General features: G+C 35.4%; 1 protein-coding gene across 5 annotated transcripts in view; it reads left to right on the top strand.

The window, feature by feature from the left end:
• Positions 1 to 6554, top strand: part of CDH18 (cadherin 18) — a 1017877-nt gene extending 1011323 nt beyond the window's left edge. For all 5 annotated transcript variants that reach the window (XM_086676364.1, XM_086676366.1, XM_086676367.1 and 2 more), the window contains one exon: positions 4128 to 6554. In XM_086676364.1, coding sequence (XP_086532490.1) covers positions 4128 to 4618 — 491 coding nt within the window. In that variant the 3' untranslated portion in view covers positions 4619 to 6554. The remainder of the gene's footprint in view (positions 1 to 4127) is intronic.
• Positions 6555 to 26388: the final 19834 nt, after the last annotated feature.

The following is a 26388-nucleotide window of genomic DNA, read 5'->3' as shown; positions in this document are numbered from 1 at the left end:
TTACATAAAAGCAAGTGACTTAGATGAGTCCAGCAGCTGGACTATTCCTACTCTTGGATATAAATTTCCTGATAAATGAAGATCAGGGTAGATTTGATGTGAGGAGAGTGAGGGATTAGGAGAAAAATGTGGAGGTGATGAGGAGCTAAATGCCAACCAGTTTGTCACCTGTGATATCTTACTTAACTGTGTGGGCTCCTCTTGGTTTGAAAAAAATAAGTTTCCTTGACAAGTGTAGGGGCGCCTGGCCAGCTCAGTCAGTTGAGTTTCTGGCTCTTGATTTTGGCTCAGGTTATGATCTCACCATTCATGCGTTCGTGCCCCACATTGGGCTCTGCGCTGACATTGCGAACTCTACTTGGGATTCTCTCTCTCTCCTTCTCTCTCTTCCCCTCACATGCTCTCTATATCAAAATAAATAAATAAACTTTTAAAGAGAAAAAAAGAAGTGCCACTAACTGGTATGACCAATAGCCCAAGAGCTAATAAAAGTAATCTTCCTAACTTGGGCCACCTCCTTTCTACCAAACTTAGCACCAACATATGATCATATAAACAAGAATGAAGTGATATTTATGAGTAATAAAATCTGCTCTGAAAAATATTTTGGGGGAATATGTTGGGAGTCAGTATGGAATGTATTCAAATGCAAGCTGTGTGACAGTTCAACTTATGAAAATCAGACCCCTTTAGAACTCCAAGTGCTTTGGGATCGTATATAAATAAATGAATAAATGAATGAGTGAATGATGTGAGAAAGGAAATATAAAAATGTTTCCTCAAATTTTAATTCCTTCCTAAATAAAATAAATTAGTAAAATTCAATAATTCATTTTTATTTTCTTAAATAAAAATAATATGATGGATTTAAAATTCCTGGTCACGATCTCGCGGTCCATGAGTTCGAGCCCCGCGTTGGGCTCTGGGCTGACGGCTCAGAGCCTGGAGCCTGTTTCCGATTCTGTGTCTCCCTCTCTCTCTGCCCCTCCCCCGTTCATGCTCTGTCTCTCTCTGTCCCAAAAAGAAATAAACGTTGAAAAAAAAAATTTTTTAAATTCCTGATCAAACTGAAAGAGAATAAAATGAAATATACTAACCCAGAATAAAATAATCATTAGAATAATGTCCTTCCCAAGGCATCTGGGTGGCTCAGTTGGTTAAGAATCTGACTTCTGCTCAGGTCATGATCTCACAGTTCATGAGTTTGAGCCCAATATCAGGCTCTCTGCTCTCAGCACAAAGCTTTCTTTGGATCTTCTGTTCTCTTCTCTTTCTCTGCCCCAACCCCTGTTCCTGCTCTCTGTCTCTCTCAAAGTTCAAATTTAATTATTATCTATATTTTGAATCAAAATATATCACAAATATTTTTTAATTTGGGAAAATAAGCAAATATAACCAAGTATAATAATAAACCCAGCATGATCTCCTATATTTCATTAGGCTGATATGGCACTAATATTGGTGAAGAACGCAAATTACATCCACAATTTGCTAAGACTGCTGATCACATTCTCCCTGTTATACATGCACATAAATTCCCTTGAAATCAACAACCAACCATTTTAACATAAAGAAAAGTAACTTGATTTATTAACAATGGCAAGACATTTTACTATAATAAACTAGGCAGTCTGTAGAAATAGATGATTTAAGTTAGAACAACCCCCTTTACTTAATCATAAAGATGAACTGAACATATATATTAGATGATAAATCTACACCTCTGAATGGAATGAAGTAAGTTACTTGAAGATGGGGCCCTGAATTAGAAAGCTCTAAGTGGGATTTACACTAAAATAAATAGGAAGGTATTAGATGCATATTCGCTGAATTCAGCAAAAGTCTGTTTTTTTCCTTCCCCAGAAATAAAGTGCTATATTAGATAATATCTTTCAAGTGTAAGCAGCATATTTGGGAAACTATTTTTAAATAGCATGACATTTGTGAAACAGGGTCACATGTAGTATCAGCTTTTCATTTCCAGCTTTCTCTAAGCATTGCATTCCAAACACAGCGACTCACCGCTTCCCCGCGTCTGCTGTAATCTCCCCCCATTGTGTTCTGCCGTTACCTAGTCAGTATCCTTTTATTCCGGACTTCTCAACGTGATTTTCTGACCCTTTATATAGGTGTTCTGTCTTTTTTTTCCCTCATTCCTAGAGGCACCCCTTGCCTTTTCTCTGCAAAATTAGATTCTCCAGTACACTGTAACCATCTCTTTCCACATATAGTGAACTTCTCTCACACAATTATCCTTTGCACTTATGGCTTGAAAATCTGTTTCTTTTCCTCTTTCTATTGTCATCTTAAAAGCTCATGCACACTATAATATCTAGTTGAGAAAAAGACAAATCTCATTTATTGTATTATTTAGGGATATCCATAAAAAATGGGTGAAATTATAAAGAAAAACAAGGAAACAGTAATGATAAAGTAAGAGTAGAAGTAACTTTTTAGAAGTATAAGGGAAAGGTCAACTTCTGGGGTACTGGCTATGTTCTTTATCAGAGGATAGCTAACCTGGTGTTTGTTTGTTTTACAAGATACATATCATTAAGGCTGCCAGATAAAATACGGTATAGAATTGTGAATTTCAGGGTGCCTGGGTGGCTTAGTGAGTTAAGCATCAGACTGTTGATTTCGGCTCAGGTCATGATCTTGGTGACAGCATGGAGATTGCTTGGGATTCTCTTTTTCTCTGCCCCTTGCCTGCTTGTGCTCTCTCTCTCTCTCTCTCAAAATAAATAAACACTAAAAAATAAATGTGAATTTGAAATAAATATATATATGTCTGTAGGTGTATATTCGGTGTGTATGTGAATATGTAGCATAAGTATGTCACATGCTATACATAAAAATTTTGTTTCTATATATATATATATATTTATCTATGTATATACATATATGTACATTATGTACACACATATACGTGTCCTACATGCCATTTGAATGTACTTCTTTGAACCTAGTAACTGCTATCATAAAACCTAGAATACCAGCTGACTGAGAACATTCTGTAGAGCTGAAGTAAAGAATATTGGATCTAATAGCACAAAATAGAAGTGAAGTAATTCTATTTAGTAATGGCTTCCTATCATCAAATAGAAAGATGTGAAAATACTGAGAAACAGCCAAAGGAAAGTGCCCAAGACCCATTTACATCATTTCATCTAATGGTTGTGGCATTATTGATAATAATCCACATGCCCAACTGGTCACTCGGTTCCCCGTTCTGTATTTTTTTAAAAAAACAAAATGGGATATGGTAATGGAAACTCATCCCCTTTGGTGTGAGAAATCTCAGATTACAGTCTAGGTGCTTCCACCAGTCACTTGTGTGATCTTAGACTTGGATCTTAGTCATCCATGTAATTTCTCTTGAGCCTCAGTTTCCTTGAGGAAACCCACAGTTTGCCATGAGGATTAAATTACAAAGTTATATAAAAAAAAATGGGCAATGTGAAAAATTCCTATGAAATAAAAGTTAGGTACAAATAAACTAACATCTTGTACAGCTTGATAGATATATGCAGTTATGAATGTCTGATGATATTATTCTAAAGGGTAATAGACAAGAGAGATCAACCATGTAAAATATTCCTGCTTTGATTTCCTACAAAGCATCAAAAGTCAAGGGTTTAAGGTAGGGGTTCCCTCTTCCCATTTAACAGAAACTGAAAAATCTTTCCTTTAGTGTATATACCTAGAAGGATTAAGAATCCATAGATAGAACAACATACACCATTGTTCTTCCAGCCAAAATTCCATTTTGCTCTTTCCTCCTCTGTTTCCCTCAGTGTGAAGACCAGATGGTTAGCCCACAGTGAACTAAGAATCCTAAACACATAACAAATGTGAATGTTACGTTTTTCTAGAGAAGATCAGTGATTCTCAATGCTTTAAAGGGATATTTTTATTTTATTTTTTACATTCCTTGAGATGATAAAAAAACAAAACAAACAAACAAACAAACAAACACTTCAAATGTTTTCCAGAGAGTGCAGAGATCAGGGTTGTGTTACAATGCACGCCTAAACAAAATGTAGTTGGTGACATTGCTGATGTCAAGTCTACAAGAATTTCCTTCCTTTCTTCTAACTCTTCATCCTCTTTCCATTTTTCTTCAGCAATTGTAGTACTTTTTATCACCCTGAGACGCAGCAAAAAAGAGCCCCTGATCATTTCAGAGGAGGACGTGCGAGAGAATGTGGTCACCTATGATGACGAGGGGGGCGGGGAGGAAGACACCGAGGCCTTTGACATCACAGCCTTGAGGAATCCTTCTGCCGCCGAGGAGCTCAAGTATCGGAGAGATATTCGACCCGAAGTGAAACTCACCCCCAGACACCAGACATTGTCCACCCTAGAAAGTATAGATGTTCAGGAATTTATTAAGCAAAAACTGGCAGAAGCCGACCTAGACCCCAGCGTCCCCCCTTATGACTCTCTTCAGACTTATGCCTACGAAGGTCAGAGATCGGAGGCTGGCTCCATCAGCTCACTGGATTCAGCAACCACACAGTCAGACCAGGATTATCACTACCTTGGAGACTGGGGACCCGAATTTAAAAAGTTAGCCGAACTCTATGGAGAAATAGAATCTGAAAGAACAACTTAGGGGGTTAATTCTGGCAAACCTTCTAGAATTTGCTTCCTGAGCAAGTGGAGATATAACCTCAGCAATGGCAAGGAAGACACATGGAAACAGTACTTGGAACTGAGCAAGCTGGCCACAGCTACTGTAGAAACAAGTGCCCTTTTCATGATCGAAACGGGGTCATTTAATCAGAAGAGAGTCAAATTAAAAAAATATATATACAGAGAAAAAGCTATTGTTCCTTGTGTATATTTTCAATTGCTCAATAAAGTCTGTGGTACTGTTTAATTTAAGAATACCTGAATGAAGCCAAACAATGAAGTTTGTTTCAATATCTTGTGATTTCTTTTCAAAGGCAAAACTAAACCCAAAGGGTCCAAATCACTTAGGACTAGGGGTGGTATGCTGAGAAATGAAGCTTGTGCAGGTAATCGGGACCTCGTTTTCCACTTCTCTGTGTGGACTCTTGAGACCCACACTCTGTTACTGTGCAAGATCTTACTAGCATCGTGTTGTGTTCAAATGCCATGAGGTTTATCCAGTATACCGGGTCCCGCCACCATGGACTTGTATGCACCATTTTCCTTTGCCCTCCCCACTTCTTTTCTCCATACGAAATCGATGGAACATGGGGACTTGCTGCTTGCTCTCTAATGTATGCAATTTCTGTGCACCACTTGTGCACTGCTCTGAAGACAGAGACCACTGTCTCTGTCCTGCCTGCCCTCCTTTATTTTCACAAAAGAACCCCCGCCCTTGTTGTGTTTGTTTGTTTGTTTGTTTTTAATCAATAGAATGAATGGTTTCAGTAAGATATACTCAGATAATCTGATATGTCAGGGAAAGGTTTAATTTAAAAAAATAGTCACACACCTTATCCTACATAAAACATTGGAAAACTCGATTATTTTTTCCAGTCCTTTTGCTTTCGTACATTGAACTCCGCGGTTTGGATCATTCCGATACCTAAAATTAGCTGTTGGACATTTTGCTGGTTGGTTTAGACGTCGGTTTCATTTGCTTATTTGTATGCACCTCACATGGTAGCAATGTAATCTGAAAAGATGATACCCCAATTTGAGTAATTCTTACAGACTTTGGATCGGCTGACCTTTATTCCTTACACACGTTCAGATTCTCCCTGTCTCACTGACTGCTTAGCTCTTACCTGTTTGGGATCTACGGCAAAATGTATAAAACTGAAGGCAAAAATACAGCAGCTTCACAGTTACTATCCTTGGAAAAGTACCTCAAAGTCTCTGAGCTTCAGGGTCCCAAACTGCAAAGCAGAGATGGTAAAGACTTCCTGCCTCTCTCCCGGGCTTGTGTGGGGATCAATAAGCATCTGTAAAAATGCTTTGTGCACTGCAAAGCGTTCTATTGTGTAAAGGCTTGCAGGCGCTATCTGATTTTCTAATTCTATTAGCTTATAAATATATAGTTCCATACATTTGAATAAAATATTATATTATCGTGAGAGAATTTCATAAGACTTTCAACAGTGAAGCAACTGCTAGCTAAACATATAATACGCAAGTTTAATTATTTTGGTATTTTCCCAAATAAACTAATTTTCTTCAATTTTCTCGGTTTTTTTTCCCCTAAAATTGTTTAGATTATATTTTGCTGTTGTTGCTAAGCATAATGGTCCTATCCTCCAGACATGACCATATTTATATATTGCAGATAGATTGGAATTTTGAAACCCACAAATTACGAATTATCGCAAAGAGGAATCTGTCCTTTGCTCTTTGAAATTTATCAAAATCTAGCGTCCTCAAAGTTACATGGCATTTTCTGTCTGATTCTACCTATGTGCAAAATTTAAATTTTGCCTCTGTTTGCAACTGCCCTGTGCTATCATATTTCAGTTTTGAGGTGTGGGAAGTGAGTTTAACTTGAATAATTCTGTGTTCTAAGCCTGAGGAATAAAATTTAATTTAAGTTTTTTACAACATTTTAGCTTTCCAGATGCTGCTTTATCATTTTTTATATAGTAATGGTGTGATTTCTGGTATAAAACTGTATCAGAAGAAACACTCAGGGGCTTTGGGGAATAAGCTCTGGAGATACATACTCTGATGACACTGATATTGGACTACATTCACCATGAAAGTTAGGGTACCCCTTTGGAGAACTACTATGGATTCGGGTGTTAGGACTTTCCTATACGCAAAGAGAAGCTGGAAGGTCAGGTTTTGGAACTGCATTGCATTAGGCTTTGGATTTAGATCTTTGATAAAGTATTCACAACCTTTATTTTGCTTTGTTTTGTTTGATTTTGGTTTGTTTTCTCAATATTCACCTGGTAACTTTACAGATGGGGGTTTGAAAGATGGAAATGTATATGTACGTTTAACCACTTACATAAAAGCCAAGGTCCTCTGCATGGTTTTGGGTACTAAAATACTTTCCAGATTTTGTGGGGGGAAAAAAAGCAACTCAGTTCCATCTAATTTTATTTATTTGTTTGGTTCATTGTTTTTTAAGTTTTTTTTTTTTGTTTTGTTTTGTTTTTGTTTTTTTTTTTTTAATTTATTTTGAGGTAGGGCATGGGCAGGGAAGGGGCAGAGAGGAAGGGAGGGAGAGACAGAATCCCAACCAGGCTCTGCACTGTGAGTGCAGAGCCCAGTGCAAGGCTTGAACTCACGAAACGTGAGATCATGACATGAACTGAAATCCAGAGTCAGATGCTTAAATGACTGAGCCACCCAGGCGCCCCAGATCCATATAATTTTAATTGCACATTATAATGATAATGGATTTCTTCTGAGCTCCTATGTAATATTAAATCTAATATGGAGGTAAAATAGAGCTTCTGTAGCCCTGAGATACTATGTTTCTCTGTTGATTTATTCTAGAATTTTGTTAGTGTAAGCATTCCAAGTGTATATTTTATATGAACTCTGAAATCAGGCAATTATATCATTATGAATTAGATCTCATTTTTTTCTGCTAGTTTGAGATAAGAAAAAAATGATATATAAATGCTCTGCAAATAGACTTAAATAATTTTAACAATATCTTGCTTTAAAAACTCCAGTTTGTCAGTGTCAGAAGAAAATTCTCAATGACGTTACTGTGCAAAGAGTTTGCATATAAACTCTGAGTATTTAGTAGCCACAGACAGTTAGCTATGAATCATATGTGACTCCATATAGAATCAGCTATGGAATCACTCATGTATCTTGAAAAACACATTTTGTAAGCCTTAGTTGCTATTTACACATCTAAATAAAATATAGCTTTGAAATCAATTTACTTATTTCTACTAAAATAATTTTCTACACAGACCCTATACAAAACGGTGGCTACTAATTAGAGAATTATATAAACAATTATAATAATTTTTATCCAAGGTGTTTTTTATGAGAATTTTTAAATTCCAGATAGTCTTTGTGCAAACACTGGAAAATTAATAGCTCTTTCAGGAATCACTAAAGATGTATCGTCAGAAATTCTTTCTATAAGAAATCTGTACAAACACAGATTTGAGGTGGAGATTGACAACAAAATTATCCTTAAAATAAGGCTCTATAAAAAATCAACTTATGACTTTTCTTTAACCTGGTTAAAAGAAGAAAAATATTCTGAGGGAAATTGCATTCACATAATCACACACACACACACACGCACACACACACACAATATGGCTTCTTGAAAAATATTTGGAGAGTAAAAGAATATTCAAAGTAGTGACTTGGATATTGATGTGATCCAAATATGTGATGTATATAGAAAATTTTAGTACTCAACATGTGAACAATTGGCCTTTATTTTGTGTCCAGTCTTGGGCTAACCTTTTAGTACTGTCAATGATTAGGGCTGATTCACAAGGGTGTTTACACAGAGCAGACAAAATTGTTCTAAATCAAAATTTTATAAGTGATGATTTAATGGACACAGTGCAGCCATTACACATTAGCAAATGCTCTGCGATATTTTGTATACCACCATGTAGTCAGAAATATGGGTTGAAAGGGGAAGGTATATTGAGTCCACCATTTTTAGCAGTGTAGAAAGCTTCAAAACAATTCCTCGGTGTTAAATTTGTTCTTACAGACCTGCGTAGGTTTGATTTGTTGTCTCCTTTTTGGTTTAGTTGAATATATAGAGAAAACAAACTGGAATTCAGATAGACTCATTCATTTCAACAGCTATCAAGAAGTGCCAGTTAAGTAATAGGTATAGTGGAACACACATGTATCCAATATTTTGGGGTAAGTAGTCTTTGCTTTTTAGTATGGACAGTGCTTGATTAGCTATTTAAGAAATTAGAACTCTAAAGCTGATTATTCTGGAAAGAGGAAAGAGTCCCATATTTCAAACTCAAATTGTACTTAGCTTCAAGGTATGATAACATTCAATTAACTCACTTGGCTTTCAATTTCAAGAACAGAACAAATCTCAGAATAGTTCTTGGGAGATATGCAACTCAAATTCAAACTTTCTCTCTCTCTCTCTCTCTCTCTCTCTCTCTCTCTCTCTCCCCCTCTCTCTTTTATCCCTTAGGATTAAAGGCAAATTAAATATTATCTGAAAGAAACAAAACTATTTCAACTTTTATTTTCCACCTCATCTGCAGAAGGTAAATCTTTTTGCAACGTAAATTTAGAAATCTTCTAAACCCTGGAGCCAAAAGTAGCTCACAACCATTTGAAGATAAAACCACCACAGAAGCCACTCTTTTCCAAAGATTCCAAATACATCATTTTTAAATGAAAATTCAGCGCTCTTTAACATGTGAAAAGATGTATTCTTAACTTTACGTATATCAGTGAAAGATGTAGTTTTGTTGTTGTTTTTTAAAAAAGGAAGAGATCAGAGGGAAACAGAACACATTCTTCTTTGAAGCATTAATACAGGGGGGAAAAAGTGCTCTTAGGCTAGTAAGGCATGATTACATTTATCTACTTACTGAGTCTACAAAAGGAAGGGTCTTTACCCTTCGACACTACAAAGACATCAAACCTATTTTAGTAATGATTCATTTTTAAAGTCTTAGGTGAGAGTGAATGGAGAAAATAGGCATTTAAGGACTCTCAAAATTATATCCTGTGAGGAAGGCATGTGCCATTTATAGATTAACGTGGGTTCACCAAATGGTCTAGTCTTATTGCTCAGCAATATTAGCTTTGGAAGGAAGAAAATGGGCCATAATAGTTAGTGTCACCCAAATAATTTCATCAAGGCAATTTTTCACATGTCAAATGCATCAAATTCTTACTCTAAATCATCTACTATCATTTTCAAAGTGCTTTTCAAATGTCTTAGTTTCAAACAGAAATTCACTCGATCTAACATTTATTAATTAAGTTCATCTAATGATGCAGTACATGTAAGATACTATTCCAGGCACTGAAAAAGATGTAATATATATGAACATTATATATATGTATATAATATATACATATATATAATATATATATATATATATATATATATATATATATATCTTGATGATATGTTTTATCAGCAATGAAATTAGAGTCTCTCTTGAGAGTTAAGGCTGACATATAAAAAGCTATAGACAATATAATATAAAGCAAAAAGTAGCAAGTGTTCTAAAAGAGTCTTGAACACCATACTAGGGAAGTTCCCAGGATCACTCTGAAAGTGTGTCAATACTGTGCAAGACTGGGAGCACTCTCTATAGGACACGAAAATGATATAGGGCAAGGGGGGAGTAGGATAGAGGGGACAGCTTATACAAATGTACAAAGGTAGATTATTCTATATGGAATAGCGGATTCATTCAGGGAAATAATGATAATGCAAGATGTTATGAAAACTTGGATTTAGATTTAAGGTAATTGAATGAAATCTACTCATTAAGCAATGTCATTGAGTTTATTTCCCCCTCAAACAGAACAGTGATGGTGGCCGGATTTCTCTTTTAGGTATCTGAGTCTTTTATTAACATCTATGATTCAGTGAAGATATATTAAAGAAAGATTCTATAGTTATGTATACCAGCAGAAGAAATATTAGACCGACTTAACTCATTTCCAAAGGATGATTACTTATTTTAGGAACATACTTGAGAAAAAAATTCATAGGTGATGTACATTGTAGGTTTGATTGTTGGAGTCATTTTATCAATTTATTCATTATAATACAAATAAATTAAAATGAGGGCAAGAAATATTTCTGAGGGCAATATTTATTCATATAAATTTGCTCTTAACTGGATAAATGTACCATTATAATCATTGTTTTAGGTAGAAAAATATTTCAAGGAAAAAAATAATATCCAAATACCAAAGACTGAACAGAGGCCTTATTAAAACTACCAGTTATTGTTTAATAATTATTTTTAATACCTAACAAAAGATGTCACATGCTCTAGGGTTTCATAATATAAAAATTTCCATTTGGATTTATTTTTAAAAGGTGGCTATCATTCAACAGAAAGATTCAATAATTTGTTTAATTTTTTTTTTTTAACGTTTATTTATTTTTGGGACAGAGACAGACAGAGCATGAACGGGGGAGGGGCAGAGAGAGAGGGAGACACAGAATCGGAAATAGGCTCCAGGCTCTGAGCCATCAGCGCAGAGCCTGACGCGGGGCTCGAACTCCCGGACCGCGAGATCGTGACCTGGCTGAAGTCGGACGCTTAACTGACTGCGCCACCCAGGCGCCCCTCAATAATTTGTTAATATCACAGGTAGATTTAGCTTGAAAGCCCACCTTTTATGCCTTCTATTTCTCACTTTTTCTTCCTTCACATTTACTTGCCTTTTTTTTTAAGACCCCTGAGTAGCTGTGTTTGAGCAATTTCTATATTTCATGTATTTTTCAGAACAAATTCAAGAAAATGTTTTTCAGAAATAGAAAGTAGTTATCATGTTATTTTCAGGGCTTTGATTTTCAATGCATTTTCTCCCCCTCTGTCACTAATCATGCTCTTCCTCACCAAAAAGTAATAAACGAAAATTGCATTCAGAAAAATACTCTGTGAAAATAACTTTTTGAGCTTGAGGTTTCATTCCATGATGGGATTGGGTTTTGTCACTCTCGCAGCCCTGTGCATCTGCAGACCCTTGGGATTCATTCTGACTTCATTTTTTCCAAGATAGCCGGGGTGGGGGGAACGTCATTTTTGTTCATTTGAAATTTATTTCAAATATTTCAAAAGGCTTTGAATATATTTCCTAAACCATTGAAATTATAAATTAAAATAAAGCTTTACTCTTTGCAAATCATTTTCAATATCATGCTTTAAATGTTTAAAGTACAATTGTCGTTTTCAAAACAGAAGTGTAATTTGGTCGATACCCTTTCCTTCATTTAAAAGAAAACTTAGAGAATTATTTTTTCTGAAAAATTAACACAGAGCACATCTCCCAAATTCCATCACCTAAGTTATGTTTTCTGCTTCTGATTGCACACATTTCACAATGATTTGACAATGGTAGTGTGTGACAAACAGCATATCAATAAAATACCACATTAAAAATTACTTTTCATTGTACCTCATAGTTCAGTGCTTAATCTTCTTTTAATTTGTATTTCACTAAATTCGCCTCAGAATATGATTTCTGAGGACTGGAAATATATATACTCCTTCACCTGCCTCCTACCATTTGCCAGTTTCACTCAGTCTTAAATTAGTCACCTCATCTGTATCAGTTTCTGTTTGAGAGAATCAATGATACAGGAAAGAGAAATTCTTTATTGGGACAAACCGTCTTGAAAATAACCAGGTCACAGCTCAACTTTCTTTTTTTTTTTTTTTTTTTTTTTTTTACAGCTCAACTTTCTTGAATCCTACTGAAAGTTTTGAGTTAAAATATGAAACTGAAACTGGCGGAAAAAAAAAACCCTTAGGTTTAAGAATCTAGGATTCCGAACACATATTAGGAATCTCTGTATGTACTTGCATGAGTTTAAATTTCAGTGAAAACATTGTTTAAATTCTCCTTCAGTTTCAAATGGAAATAGTAATATCTTATATTTATCTCACAGAATTGTTAGGAATACCGGATGTGTTTTTTGTGTATAAAACACAGAAATGAGAACATTTCTTTGGCAAGTTGAGTAATCTTATTATTATAGGTTCTTTTTCTTTTTCTTTCTTTCTTTTTTTTTTTTTTTTTGGTCCCCTCCCTGGCCTCAAAAAATTATTGGGTTATATATTACAGGAATGAAAGCTCTGCATAGTCTCAAAACAGGCTAAGTACAGAGATACATTCTTCATCCAAGGAGGCAAAGAAAAAGAGCCATTCCAATATTAGCCCACTGGATCCTTCTTTTCACCATTCAGAGGACAAAATAAATTATAATCTCTATTTAACTGTATGTATTGGATTTCCCTCCATACCTTTAGTACACAAAAATCTCAACAAGATTAGACTAATACATTAGAATTACGTTATGAATCATACATAGTATTTATTGACTTCTCTGTTTCAGAATATATTTTATAAACACAGGTTTCTCTTGTTACGTAGTTATTAAAAAATGTGAAAGGTAGTTCTTGTGATTTTTTTGTACAAACAATAAAAATATTTAGATCCAACGTATTTGGTAGTTTATAAAAAACTCTTAAAATGCAAGGGAAACAAAACTCATAGCATAGCTATGGAATATATTTTGCATGAACAGAGAAACACACTTCTATGACCTCTGGGAGGTCTTTGGCAAAAATTACAGGAACTCTATCATGTACAAAAACACTATGTTATTTTATAATAATTAATAAACAACCCAGAATAATAAATAGTCCAATATCACACAGTTCTTGCAATTCGTGAATAGAGTAGATACGATGCCTAACATAGAAGAAAACCTGCACCTCCTTTGAAATCTATCTTCCTCTCTATTTTATCCACAACCCAGGAAAAGCTGGTTGTTGATTGCTCTTTACACATTATTCATTGTGGTATAGTGGTCTCTCCAGTAGGGAATAGAGCCTATTCCCCAATTTCAATCAAAGAAGAATGTTCCTATTTAAGGAGGCATTGAACAAAATAAAAATGATTTGGTAAAGGCTACTTCATTGTCAGACCATAAAACTTCATATTCTACATGTAGGAAAGGAAACACTTGTTCTCAGAAAAGATACCTTCCTTTTGAAGAAATTAATGTCAGTGCATTTCATTAGGACACAGTAAGTTAAGAATATTAAGTCTTGTTGGAAACAACAGCATATTTTGAGGAACTTTTGGATTTCCTCTGTATCCCAGTCATACACCAGCTCCTCTCTGTTAAATGGCGGCCTAATCTTCCTGTTCACCGAAAGGTAGATGTCACTAATTAAGTAAAATAACAGAAGTCCACATTTTTCTCTTTCTCTTTCCCAAATCTTATTTTGTCTCAACAAACAAGTTTGACATCTAGGACATTTCAAAAATCCCTCTGCAGTCACCTTCAATAGCTACTTATTTCTCTGTCAGTTAAAGAATTGTTCTCTCACATTTTCATTCAGCCTTTACTTGAAGAAAACCATTGAAGAATTTGTTTTAAAGCAACATAGAAAAGGAAAATCAAAGTGTCGGTGAAGTACTACGGTTTTCTGAGAGGGTTACGCCCTTGCACATTTAATCACTGATTTTCACCAGCGGCTTCTTAAAGACGACTCACCAACAGCCTAACCACGTAACACTTAATTGTTGGAAGAACACATTAAATAATGAGGGAACTGATTTCTTTCACCCCCCAAATAAAAGTTATGACATTATTATCATAGAACAGAACCTGACAGTAGAGCAAAGGAAGTAAACAAGGAATTGTGGGAGTTTTTTGTTTGTTTTTGTGGGGCTTTTAGGAGTATAGCTGACACACAGGGTTACATTAGTTTCAGGTGTACAACATAGTGAATCAACAAGTTTATTTGTTACGCTGCCACCATTTGTCATCACACAACGCTAGCTATCACAATGTCATTGACTATATTCCTTGTGCTGTGCCTTTTATTCCTGAGACTTCCTGTTTTGCAAAATGCTAGGGACCATGCCAAGAAGATTAAAGCCAGAGGTAGGTAGAAAGAGATTCGAGTACTTGCCCCTGGAGATATTTTCATCTCCCAGTGGGGCGACTAAACATCCGTGGGCAGCATTAGGGAGCGTAGAGACAAGGATTTCACTCTGTTCAGTCATATTTTTAAATAAAAACACTTCCGGGGGCTCCTAGGTGTAAAGTAAATCTTTGTTAATGAGAAAAAGCACTTACTGTGGGTCTCTCCTTAGGAAAGCTCCCAGTGTTGAATTTTCAGACAGAAATTGGAAGAAGAAATAAAGGTACCCTGAAGAATTCATGTGTGCAATAATCTGGGGCCACACAGGGGGAGGTGAGGGGGGAGAAAAGTGAGATTCTTAATTCTTGGATCAATTGTTTAGTATTTATAGGAATATTCAGATTTTCTAATTCTTCTTTAGTGAGTTTGGGCAAAATAATACTTTTGCAGACCCTTGTCTTTTTAAAATGTTCCAAATTTTTAGCAAGAAGGCATTTGTATTATCTTACTATCTTTTTAATACATAGTGCATCTACATCTATCTCCTTTTTATCATCAAATGTTTTTCAACCTCTCCCCTTTTTTAATTTGAAAGAATTTTGTCAAATTTATCACTTTTAATTGAATATATTCAACTTTTATATTTTATCTATAGCATATATATATGTATATATATTTTTTAATTTTCTAATTTCTGCTCTCAGCTTCATTCTTTTTTAAATTAGTATGCTTTATTTGGCTTTATTAATTAATCTCTATTGGATACTTAAAGTTTAAAACCCAACTCATTTAAATTAAGATTTTCTTATTTTCTATTATTTGTCTTCTGAGACACAAGTCTCTTCCCCAAGTGTTTTATCTCTATCAGGGCAATCCTCTTTGCTATAACAGACACAATGAAAATCTTGGTGGTTTATCAGAATAGAAGTTTATTTCTTGCTCTGGTAAAGTCTGTGTTCTCAACTGATAGTTAGATCTCCCCAGGCTGTGATCCATGCATCCAGTCACCTTCCATTTTATATTTCTGATACCCCCTAGGACTTGGAATCCAATGTCCTGTATCCAGTTGCCTTCATGGAAAAGACAGATTGATCCATCATATTCTATTTGGTGAGATCTGCTACCATAACTTACCTAGATGCAAGAAAAGGTATGAAATGTCACTGCCTATGGCTCATTTGGGGACTGATCATGTATGCATCCTCTGCCTACACATGTCAAAATTCTAGACTCCCGGTAGTAAAGGAGAAGGTCAAAATAAATCATATTATTTTTTCACAGACAGGTTAGGTGTTATAAACCATGCTTACCAGTTAGGGAATAATGGGAAGTCTTCCAAAGTCTAATCTCTCAGATGTTATCCAAGGGGTCAAATTGCAAGCAGACCTTCGTAAGGAAAGCACTCTTAGGCTTCCTATATGCATTGTTTACTGAAAACTTGCTATGGTGTTTTGGGGAGAAAATATACAATTTCTCACCATTAAATAGTTTAGATTTAGGGTTTTTCTTGGTAAATGTTCTTTATTAAGTTAAGGAAGTTCACAATTATGCCTTGTTTGCTGAGAGTATTTTTTTAAAAAAATCATCACAAATGTGTGTATTACTCAGCCTTCTCTAGAGAAGCAGAATTAATAGGGTGTGTGTGTGAGGAGATTGATTATAAGAAATTGACTCAAGCAATTATGGAGGCTAGTTAGTATAGAATCTGCAGTGTGGGCAGCAGGCTGGACATTTAGGAGAACCAAGGATGTACAGATGAAGTATAAGGCATTCCACTGGGGAATTATCTCTGCTGGAGGGAGCTGGTCTTTGAATTTTATTCAGGCTTTCAGCTGACTGGATGAGGCTCGCCACATTATGAAGGAAAACCGCTTACTCAAAGTTCACAAATTTAAATGTTAATCTCACCTAAAACATCCTCCAAGGGATACACGCAAGAAACCATGATGGGTGTCAGATTTTGTCAAATGCTTTCCCTGCCTCAAATGATATGGGTACATGACTTTGGTTTTCTTTAGCCTGTTGATATGGAGGATTCCACTGATTGATTTCTAAATGTTACAATAATTCTTGGCAATCAGAAATAAATTTCACTAAGTCATAGTGTGTAATGTTTTTATATTGTTGCACAATAAAAATGTTGTGTAACCTTTGTTCTGGGCTCCTAAGATAGAGCTTCTAAAGCTTTTGGATTTTGTGAGTGATAGGAGAGTCTTTGTTATTCATTGGGACCCCTAGAATCACACCATAGTTAATACTAATAAAGTAACCTATGATGGGCCTCCAAATAGTTTCAGCATGAGTAAAGTATAAGAGCTGACATACCAATAAGACAAATCACATGAGTAGATGATCAGATCTTCGAGCCAGGTGCTATCAGCTCAAGCTCTGGGGAGTGGAAGGGGATGGGACATTACATGTAGTCACTTAGACAGCAATTCAATCATACCTACATAACAGGACCCCGTAAAAGCTCTGGACAACACAACTCAGTTGAGCTATTCTGGCTGGTGATCACATTGATGAGTTAGGAGGAGGATATGTTCCGATTCAATGGGATAAGGACTTGAGAGCTCCTCATTTGCTATCCTTCTTGATTCCTCCTGTAGGTCCCTTCATCTGGCTGGTCCTAATCTGAATCCTTGATAATAAAATGGCAATTGAAAACATGATATTCTTCTAAGTTCTGCACATTGTTCTGCTAAATTATAAAACCTGACAAAGTTGTGGGAATCCTAAAACGTATAGCTATTCGGTCAGAGTGCTAGTAGAATGGGGACCCCTGAACTTGTGGCTTGTGTCTAATTTGAGAGCATTCTTGTTGGGAACAGTACCCATTACCTGTAGAGTCTGGATTAACTCTGGGCAGTTAGTGCAGGAGTTGTATTGTAGTATTGTAAATACCATGTTGGATTCAATTTGCTAAAAGTTTGTTGCAGATTTTTGCATCTATATTCATGAGATTTATTACTCTGTAGTTTTCCTTTCTTGCAATATCTGGTTTTGGTATTAAGATAATGCAGAATTTATAAAATGAGTTCTGAAGTGTTCCCTCTGCTTCTGTTTTCTGGAACAGATGCCTGAGTATTGCTATAATGATTCCCCACGTGTTCAGTAGAATTCACCAGTGAAATCAATTAATTCTGGTTCTTTCTTTTCTGAGAGATTATTAATTATTGATTAAAAATTTTTAATAGATGTGCCTATTGACAATATAATCCTCCTTGTGTTGGTTTTAGCAGTTTATATATTTTAAGAAATTGATTCATTTCATCAAATTGTTAAGAGTTAATTATAACATTTCTTTGTTATCCTTATAATGCCCCTATGATAATCTCCACTTATATTGCCCTTCTTTTCTTGTATGTTGTCTACTTTTCTCATTAGTGCCCTTAACATATTACCCACAAGTCTCTTATATGCCCAAACCTTTGTCATATCTGAGTGGGATTCTGATGCTTGCTTAGTCTGTTCAGATTGTGTTTGCTTCCCTTTCAATATGTCTGGTAACTTTTGGTCAAAGGACAAATATGATGAACTGGGTATCAGAAAATCAGGTAGGTAGGTCTTTTGAGGTTTTACATTCATCTGACCAGGAGTTGGGTACTGGTGAATGTTTGTGCTACCTGCACATGGCAGAGAATTCAAAATCCTCTAGTGTCCTTGTTATAATTTTTCCTGTTCCCTTGAACTCCTCCTTCAGTAGAACCTGTGCCTTGCAGCTCTATCAGTTTTAATCCACTGTTATTAAACTGTAGCCTTGTTTATATGGAGGTAAGAAGTGGGGAAGGAGAAGTGTCCTCTAATCGCATGATTCAATCGATGCATTTTAATCATCTGTGTCCTTGGGCTGTGATATTTTTCACAAATTCTTCTTCGATCACCCCCTTCCTTAGCCCTAGAGATGAATGGAGTTAGGTAACTCCTCTTCCCCTAGGTGGGATAATGCTCTCATAAACCTTTCCTTTCCCCCTTTCCTTTGTTACAAAGAATACTCTGTGCTTATTTCTCAATGGTTGATTTTCCCCTCACCTTGCCAGAGCCAGGAAGATTCATTGGCCCTCTGATGATGTAAAAACCTGATAAAGTTCCTGTAAGCGAAACTCACAAAATTGTAGAACCCCCAAGGCTAAGCCCCCAGGAGTTTCTCATCCTAGTTAAAATCAACATCTAGTAATTTATCAAAATTGCCACGTGAGTGTCCTTACCCACTTGCACACATGGTTTGTGATGCAGACAAGCAAATCTTGGCTGTCATTTTGTGTATTTGCATATATCTCTACATTCCTGTGTGGCAGTGTGTCCTGAGGCCTTCCTCTGCTAGGTCCAAGCAAAGTTATGGATTTTTAGTTTATTCGACTTTTTTTACTTCTTGTAAGGATAGGAGTAATGACTTGCAAAATGTTGACACTCCAGAGCTGAAACCAAAAGTGACTGGTCACTTCTAACACACTCACTTTTCCATTATACATTTAATAAGCCCTTTTACTCATTTCAATATATTATTGTATCTATTTTAATTAATTTATTTTGTTATTTGTTTTTAGAACCCCTAGTCTTCCAGTCTTTGAGGTGACTCTGTTGAAGTCTGAGGAGTAGAAACAAGCTATTCCTCAAAATTCTACCCAAATGCAGATTTGTGAGCAAAGTAAACGATTGTTTTCGTGAACCACTAAATTTAAAGTGATTTGTTGTGAATTAATAAAAAAACTAGAATATGTAGATTAAGAGAAGATTTTTGCTGTTTTTGTCCTCTACAGTACTAGAGTTACTATCAATCAAGAGCAATCTCAAACTAAAGAATCTTTGGTGACACTTGCATGTTAGGACCATTTCCAACCTTGTTTGATGGCTAATGTAATTCTCAATTCTTAGAGGAAGGTTGTTGTCGATCTGGATCGCAGATCCACATTCCAAGCTGGGATGGGCTATTTTCATTCCTGTCCCCTTTTACAGTGTGATCATTGATGTTTCATTCTTCCTAGTCTTAGATTTATGCGGAAGTTTCAGATCTGAATTTCCAACTTGCATGACCACCTAAGCTCCTCCTCCTCCTCCTCCTCCTTCTTCTTCTTCTTCTTCTTCTTCTTCTTCTTCTTCTTCTTCTTCTTCTTCTTCTTCTTCTTCTTCTTCTTCTGTCTCCTTGTAGCCTTTTAAAATATAATTTCCAGGTCATCATTGCAGGGCAGAAGCCCATGGGACCCTTCTAGCTGGAGGGCTGTTTCCCTTTCTGGATTGAAGCTTTTTCACTGTTTGGATCCTGTCAAGATTTCCTTTATATAATTGTCTGCTCGGCAGTGCCTTTTAAAAGTATGTCTTCATATTTTATTAAATATTTGGAGTGTTTTGCACAAAGAGGCTTTTATGTTTTCTTTTTTTTTTTTAAGATATCATATTCCCTTGTTGCTAGAAAGAGAATTAGTTTGCATTTCTACCCTCTTATTTTTAAACCCTCATTTCAGAACAATTCTCTAAAGGCCAGTGACCGATCATGCCAGCTGTATCTCAGAAGAAAACTGCTTGTTATAATTCTATCAAACCTCAAATTAAAAGGAAAGAAATGAAAAGGGAATGGTAAACCATATCCAACAATTTTTTAGCTTGAGAATATATTCTTTTCTGTCACTTGTTTCTTCTTTTTTTTTTAACTTTCAGATGGATATGGCAAATAACTAACCTTTAGTGAGGGTTTGAAGGGGTCATAAAGCAAGTCTCTTTCATAGTATTTCATTACTGTCACTTCATACGAGAAATTCTCATCACAGCTCACGCTTACCTTGGGAGCATTCTCCTTCCTTAATCCATGTAAAACTATGCTTTTACAAAAAAAAAGGATGAAAAACACTTTCTTAGCTCATTCACTCGGTTTCTTCATGTGCTGAATATATGTATGTATACACACACACACACACACACACACACACACACACACACACAATTAGTACTCCCTACAATCTTTAATCACAAATCCCTCCTAAACCAAGTAAATAAATTCATTAGTATAATCATCCATTAAAATAATTCATAAAATTACCTTTCATGTATGTTTTTAATTCTAAGTATTTAATATTTTAGGTTACATTTTTATTATTATGTTACTAAACTCATTGTATTATGATCTGAGAACATGAATATATATATGTGCATAATTTTTGAATATTTAAAACATAATAGCCAATGGCCTGATAAATATTATTTTAAATACTCCACAGCTATACAACAAAATGTATTTTAAGTTCAATGGATGTGATGTTTTATACATTGAAAAGTGTCTGGGGGCACCTGGGTGGCTCAGTCATTTGGGCATCTGACTTCAGCTGAGGTCATGACCTCACAGTTTGTTGAGTTCAAGCTCCGCATCGGGCTCTGTGCTGACCGCTCAGAGACTGGAACCTGCTTTGGATTCTGTGTCTCCCTCTATCTCTGATGCTCCCCTGTGCTCTCTCTCTCACTCTCTCTCTCAAAAATAAACATTAAAAAAATTACAAAAAAGAAAAAAGAACAGTGGTTATATGCTATAACAAGTACTTTTCTTTTTCCATGAGCAACCTTACGTGGTGTTCTGTTCAAGATCAGGTTTTAGTATTTTATATGAGAATTCTGATACTAAATCATTTTGTTTTTTTAATAATTTATTGTATCTAAATGGCAACTTGTCAGATTTCCTTGAATTTAAGATGTTTATTGGGAATCCTTGAATTTGCATTGTTTTTCCACTGTTTTAGTTTTTCAAACTGAAGGCTTGGGCATTTCTCCATTTTGTGAGTATTGTCTTTAATTATTTAATTATCTCTCTCTTCCATCTGCTCCATTTCTTATATAACAATATTTTTATTAGCATGTGTTATTGAAACTCTTATTCCTTCATATTTTTCTCTTTATATTTTTACTCTAAATGTTTAGATATTTCTCCAATTTGCTAACAGAGGTCAGTAATTCAGGTATTGGTGGTGATTATCCACCTTCCAATTTGTCTGTTTTTTGGAGGTTTTTGTTGTTGATTTGAAGTTGCAGAAGGTCGTTGTATGATTCCTCTTGGCTCTTTTTAAATAGTGCCAACACAATTAATATGCAAATGTAGTCTCTCTCCTTCAGTGACTGTCTTGATTTAAACATTATATTTAGTGCCTCTATCTGTCTTTATACCAGCGCTATCTAATAGAAATATAATGTGAAATAAAGTGTTAAAGTAATACACAAATATGCCAAACATTTACCTAAGCATGAAAGATATGATTTTACATGTTGTTAGTTTCCATATTGAAAATAAGTAATAAGACAAAGGTGAATTTAATTTTGATAACATACTTTATTTAACTCAATAGATAGAAGATATCAATTATATCAAAGTGTCATTTTACTATGTAATCAATATAAATATTAATATGATACTTTATTTCTGTTACGTGTTTTTAATGGTTGTATGTTTTATACTTAAAGCACATCGCAATTCAGTCATCAATGTTTCATCATTTAAAATGAAGTGTGATCTTCAGTCATGCTGGTCACATTTCAAGTGCTTAATAGTCATATGTTTCTAGTGGCTACTATTTTAGACAATTCAATTGTAGTACTTGGCCACTTTTATGTGTTGCTATTTGACTTTTTTTTTCCTTGTGTTAGTTGTGGGTCCTAGAGTGCAAGGAGAAAGTTTAATTCCATCTTCCTGCTTTTTAACAGGATTAGGACAGGGAAACCTCAGCTGACCTATTTACTTTCTTTCTTTTCAACTTTTGTGAGGCCAGAGACAATAGGAATTTTGAGGCAAGACCAATATCTTAGGTCCCTTGGGGCCAAGCTATGAAAAGATACACATAGACACACAGGCACAATAATATCAAAAATATATACATATGAAGAGAATTAGAGGAAATTTGACAGTCTTTAATGATAATCTTTTAGGAAACCAAGAACAGAAGAGATTAAATTTAATGAAACCTCATTACTGAAAATAAAAGTAGAAATGATTAATTTTGTCGTGAAATCTATTAGAAGCAAGAGTAGGACACACATCACTAAAACAGCTCTTCAATATATGAAAAGTCTGAAAGAAAGAAAGAAAGAAAGAAAGAAAGAAAGAAAGAAAGAAAAGAAAATCATTTTAATGACAAGAATTGCAGAGGAAAGCTACCTCTTATTTGAGATAATTTTACTGTCCAAGTAGAATATCTGAGAAAACCTAGAAACAACTTATTAATGGTTAAAAAATAGTAATATTGCTAGACATAAGTCAATGGGGGATAAATAAATACTTCTTTTTAAATAAAAATAAACAGTTTTTAGGTGCAATACAAATGAAAGAAGTTTTTATTCTAAATAAAATGAAGAATTCTCAACGCTTGTTTTTATTCCCTGAAATCTGGATCATTTCCCTTGAAATTCATATTTGGATTCTACATAAATGTGACCTCCAGCAACTAATTACAGCACTCAATGTTTATGGTCCGATATTTCCATATTATAATATATAGAAAGATGACTTTGGGGAAATTGCAAGCATGAATGCAGCATATCACCAACTGTCAAATTTTGAGTGTGCCTTCTAAACAGTTTTTCACAAAATATATGTAATGCTTTATCCCTTAGCAATAGATTCATTCTCATTGGGCTTTGGCTATCAATTTTGGACACTGCCTTGGTGGAAAGATGGATTCTGTGTCTTAAGCTTCTGTACTTGGTAGATCAACCAATATGTTTCTCCTTCTAATCAACAGTCTCAGATGTTCTTTTCTTTAAAATGTTTATTATTTACTTTTGAGAGACTGAGAGAGCACAAGCGGGGAGGGGCAAAGAGAGAGGGAGACACAGAATATGAACCAGGCTCCAGGCTCTGAGCTGTCACCACAGAACCCAATGCAGGGCTTGAACCTACAAGCCGTGAGATCATGACCTGAGCATAACTTGTACACTTCACTGACTGAGCCCCCCAGGTGCCCCTGCAGTCTCAGAGGTTCTATTGACAATGTATCAAGAGTAACCAAAAATTGTGATAATTTATCTCTGGATACTCTGTCATAGGGCTAGTTAGTATAATATTCACTCACCAATAATGGAAATTTCTAATTTATGCTTCCCATTATGGTAGTCACAGCCATATAAAATTATTGTGTAACTGAGGAACTGAACCTTTAATTTTATTTAAGTTTATTGGTTTAAATTTGTATAGTTTTGATCATGACTCATGGCCCCTATATTAAATAGCACAGCTATAGACCAACACAGCCAATAGAAAAAAAAAAAAAATGTATCATCTATGGGGCACCTGTGTGGCTCCTCAGTTAAGCGTCCAACTTCAACTCATGATTCATGAATTCAAGGCCCTCACTGGGCTTTACTCCGACAACACAGAGCCTGCTTGGGATTCTCTCTCTCTTTGTCTCTCTCTGCCCCTCCCTACTCTCTTTCTCTCAAAATAAACTTTACAAAAAAATGTATAATCTAGTGGTGGATTCCACGTTTAAATATTAATATGCCCTTTTAAATTGTGTCTTGTTTTACTCTGAATAGCCAAACTAATGTTGAAAAAAAAAAAAAAAGCTGGCGGCATCATAAGTCTGGACTTTTGTATCACAAAATTGTAATTATCAAGACAGTATGGTAGTGGCACACAGACACATAGATCAGTGTAACAGAATAGAGAATCCAGAAATGGACCCAAAAATGTGTGCCCAACTAATCGCTGACAAAACAGGAAAGAGTATCCAATGGAAAAAGAACAGTATCTTCAGCAAATGGTGCTGGGAAAACTGGACAGCGACATGCAGAAGAATGAACCTGGACCACTTTCTTACACCATACACAAAAAATAAACTCAAAAGGGATGAAAGACGTAAATGTGAGACAGGAAGCCATCGAAATCCTCGAGGAGAACACAGGCAGCAACCTCTTTGATCTCCACCACAGCAACTTCTTACTTGACCTGTCCCCAGAGGCAAAGGAAACAAAAGCAAAAATGAACTATTGTGACCTACCTCGTCAAGATAAAAAACTTCTGCACCGGAAGGAAACAATCACCAAAACTAAAAGGCAACTGACAGAATTGGAGAAGATATTTGCAAATAACATATCGGATAAATTTAGGGTTAATATCCAAAATATATAAAGAACTTATCAAACTCAACACCCAAAAAACAAATTATTCAGTGAATAAATGGGCAAAATACACGAATAGATACTTTTCCAAAGAAGACATCCAGGTGGTTAACAGACACATGAAAAGATGCTCAACATCACTCATCATCAGGGAAACACAAATCAAAACCATGACGAGATACCACTTTGCACCTGTCACAATGGATACAATTAACAACATGAGGAACAATAGATGTTGGTGAGGATGTAGGGATAGGGGAACCCTCTTAACACTGCTGGTGGGAATGCAAACTAGTGCAGCCGCTCTGAAAAACAGTATGGGGGTATCTCAAAAAATTAAAATAAAACTACGCTGTGACCCAGCAATTGCACTACTAGGTGTTTATCCAAAGGGTACAGGTGTGCTGTTTCAAAGGGGCACATGCACCATAATGTTTATAGTAGCACTATCAACAATAGCCGAAATATGGAAAGACCCAAAATACCCATCTATTGATGAACGGATAAAGGATATGCGGTATATGTATACAATGGAAATATTACTTGGTGATCAAAAAGAATGAAATCTTACCATTTGCAACAACATGGTTGGAACTAGAGTGTATTACATTAAGGGAGATAAGTCAGCCAGAGAAATACACAAATCATATGATTTCACTTATATGTGGAATTTAAGAAATAAAACAGATGAACATAGGGGAAACAAGGCAAAAATAAGATAAAAACATTGAGGGAGACAAGCCATAAGAACCTCTTCAATACAGAGAACAAACTGAAGGTTTCTGGAGCGGTATTGGGTGGGGAGATGGGCTACATGGGTGATGGACATTAAGGAGGGCACTGGGTGTTATATGTAAGTGATGAATCACTAAATTCTATTCCTGAAATCATTATTGCACTAATGATTAAATGACTTGGATTTACATTTTTAAAAATGTCATTAAAAAGAATGTGTCCAGTTTTGGTCTTTATGGAAATAATCTCACCTTTCATAGATCAAAATAAGGAAGCATTTTCTTTCCAACCCAAAATGTATTGATTTGACTATAGTATCATCAAAGTATCCTTACACAGGTTGACTAAACAAATAAGCCAAGAAACTCTTCAAGGACACAAAAATATTTGCTGGGAAAGCAGAACTTATTTGTCCTTACTTGGTGTATACATAGATTTTGTGTCTTGCTACTGTGTGAATCCCTACTTAACAACCCATGATATAGACATGGTTACTCTTTCAAACGTAAAAAATTAGGAAAAATGGGTAAGTATATGCCCATTCCTTCCCTTCATAATCGGCAGAAATAATATGATGCCACATGTGATATTGTTTTAGTCATACAAATTCATCTTATTTATGTTTATATCTCCAAATAGTCTATGAATTAGAGAAATCATCTAGATTTAAGCCAAACAAATTACATTTTTGAAAAAAATTTCCCTGGGCAATAACTATCATGAGAACTTAAATTCACTTGTTTCCCAATAGCTACAGATATATATATATATAGATAGATAGATAGATAGATAGATATAGATAGATATAGATAGATATATCTATCTATATATATATTAGTTTACAAATCTACTGAGATATAACTGACATAAAATAAAGTTTACATGTTTTAAACGTTCTTTGGGGGGGGCACCTGGGTGGCTCAGTCAGTTAAGCATCTGACTGTTGATTTTGGCTTAGGTCATGATACCACGGTCATGAGATGGAGCCCCATGTTGGGCTTTG

This window comes from Puma concolor, chromosome A1 (genome assembly GCF_028749965.1).
Source record: "Puma concolor isolate L17-30 chromosome A1, mPumCon1.1.hap2, whole genome shotgun sequence".
Classification (NCBI taxonomy): domain Eukaryota; kingdom Metazoa; phylum Chordata; class Mammalia; order Carnivora; family Felidae; genus Puma; species Puma concolor.
The sequence above is the reverse complement of the archived record's forward strand: the minus strand, read 5'-3'. Positions and strand labels throughout refer to the sequence as shown.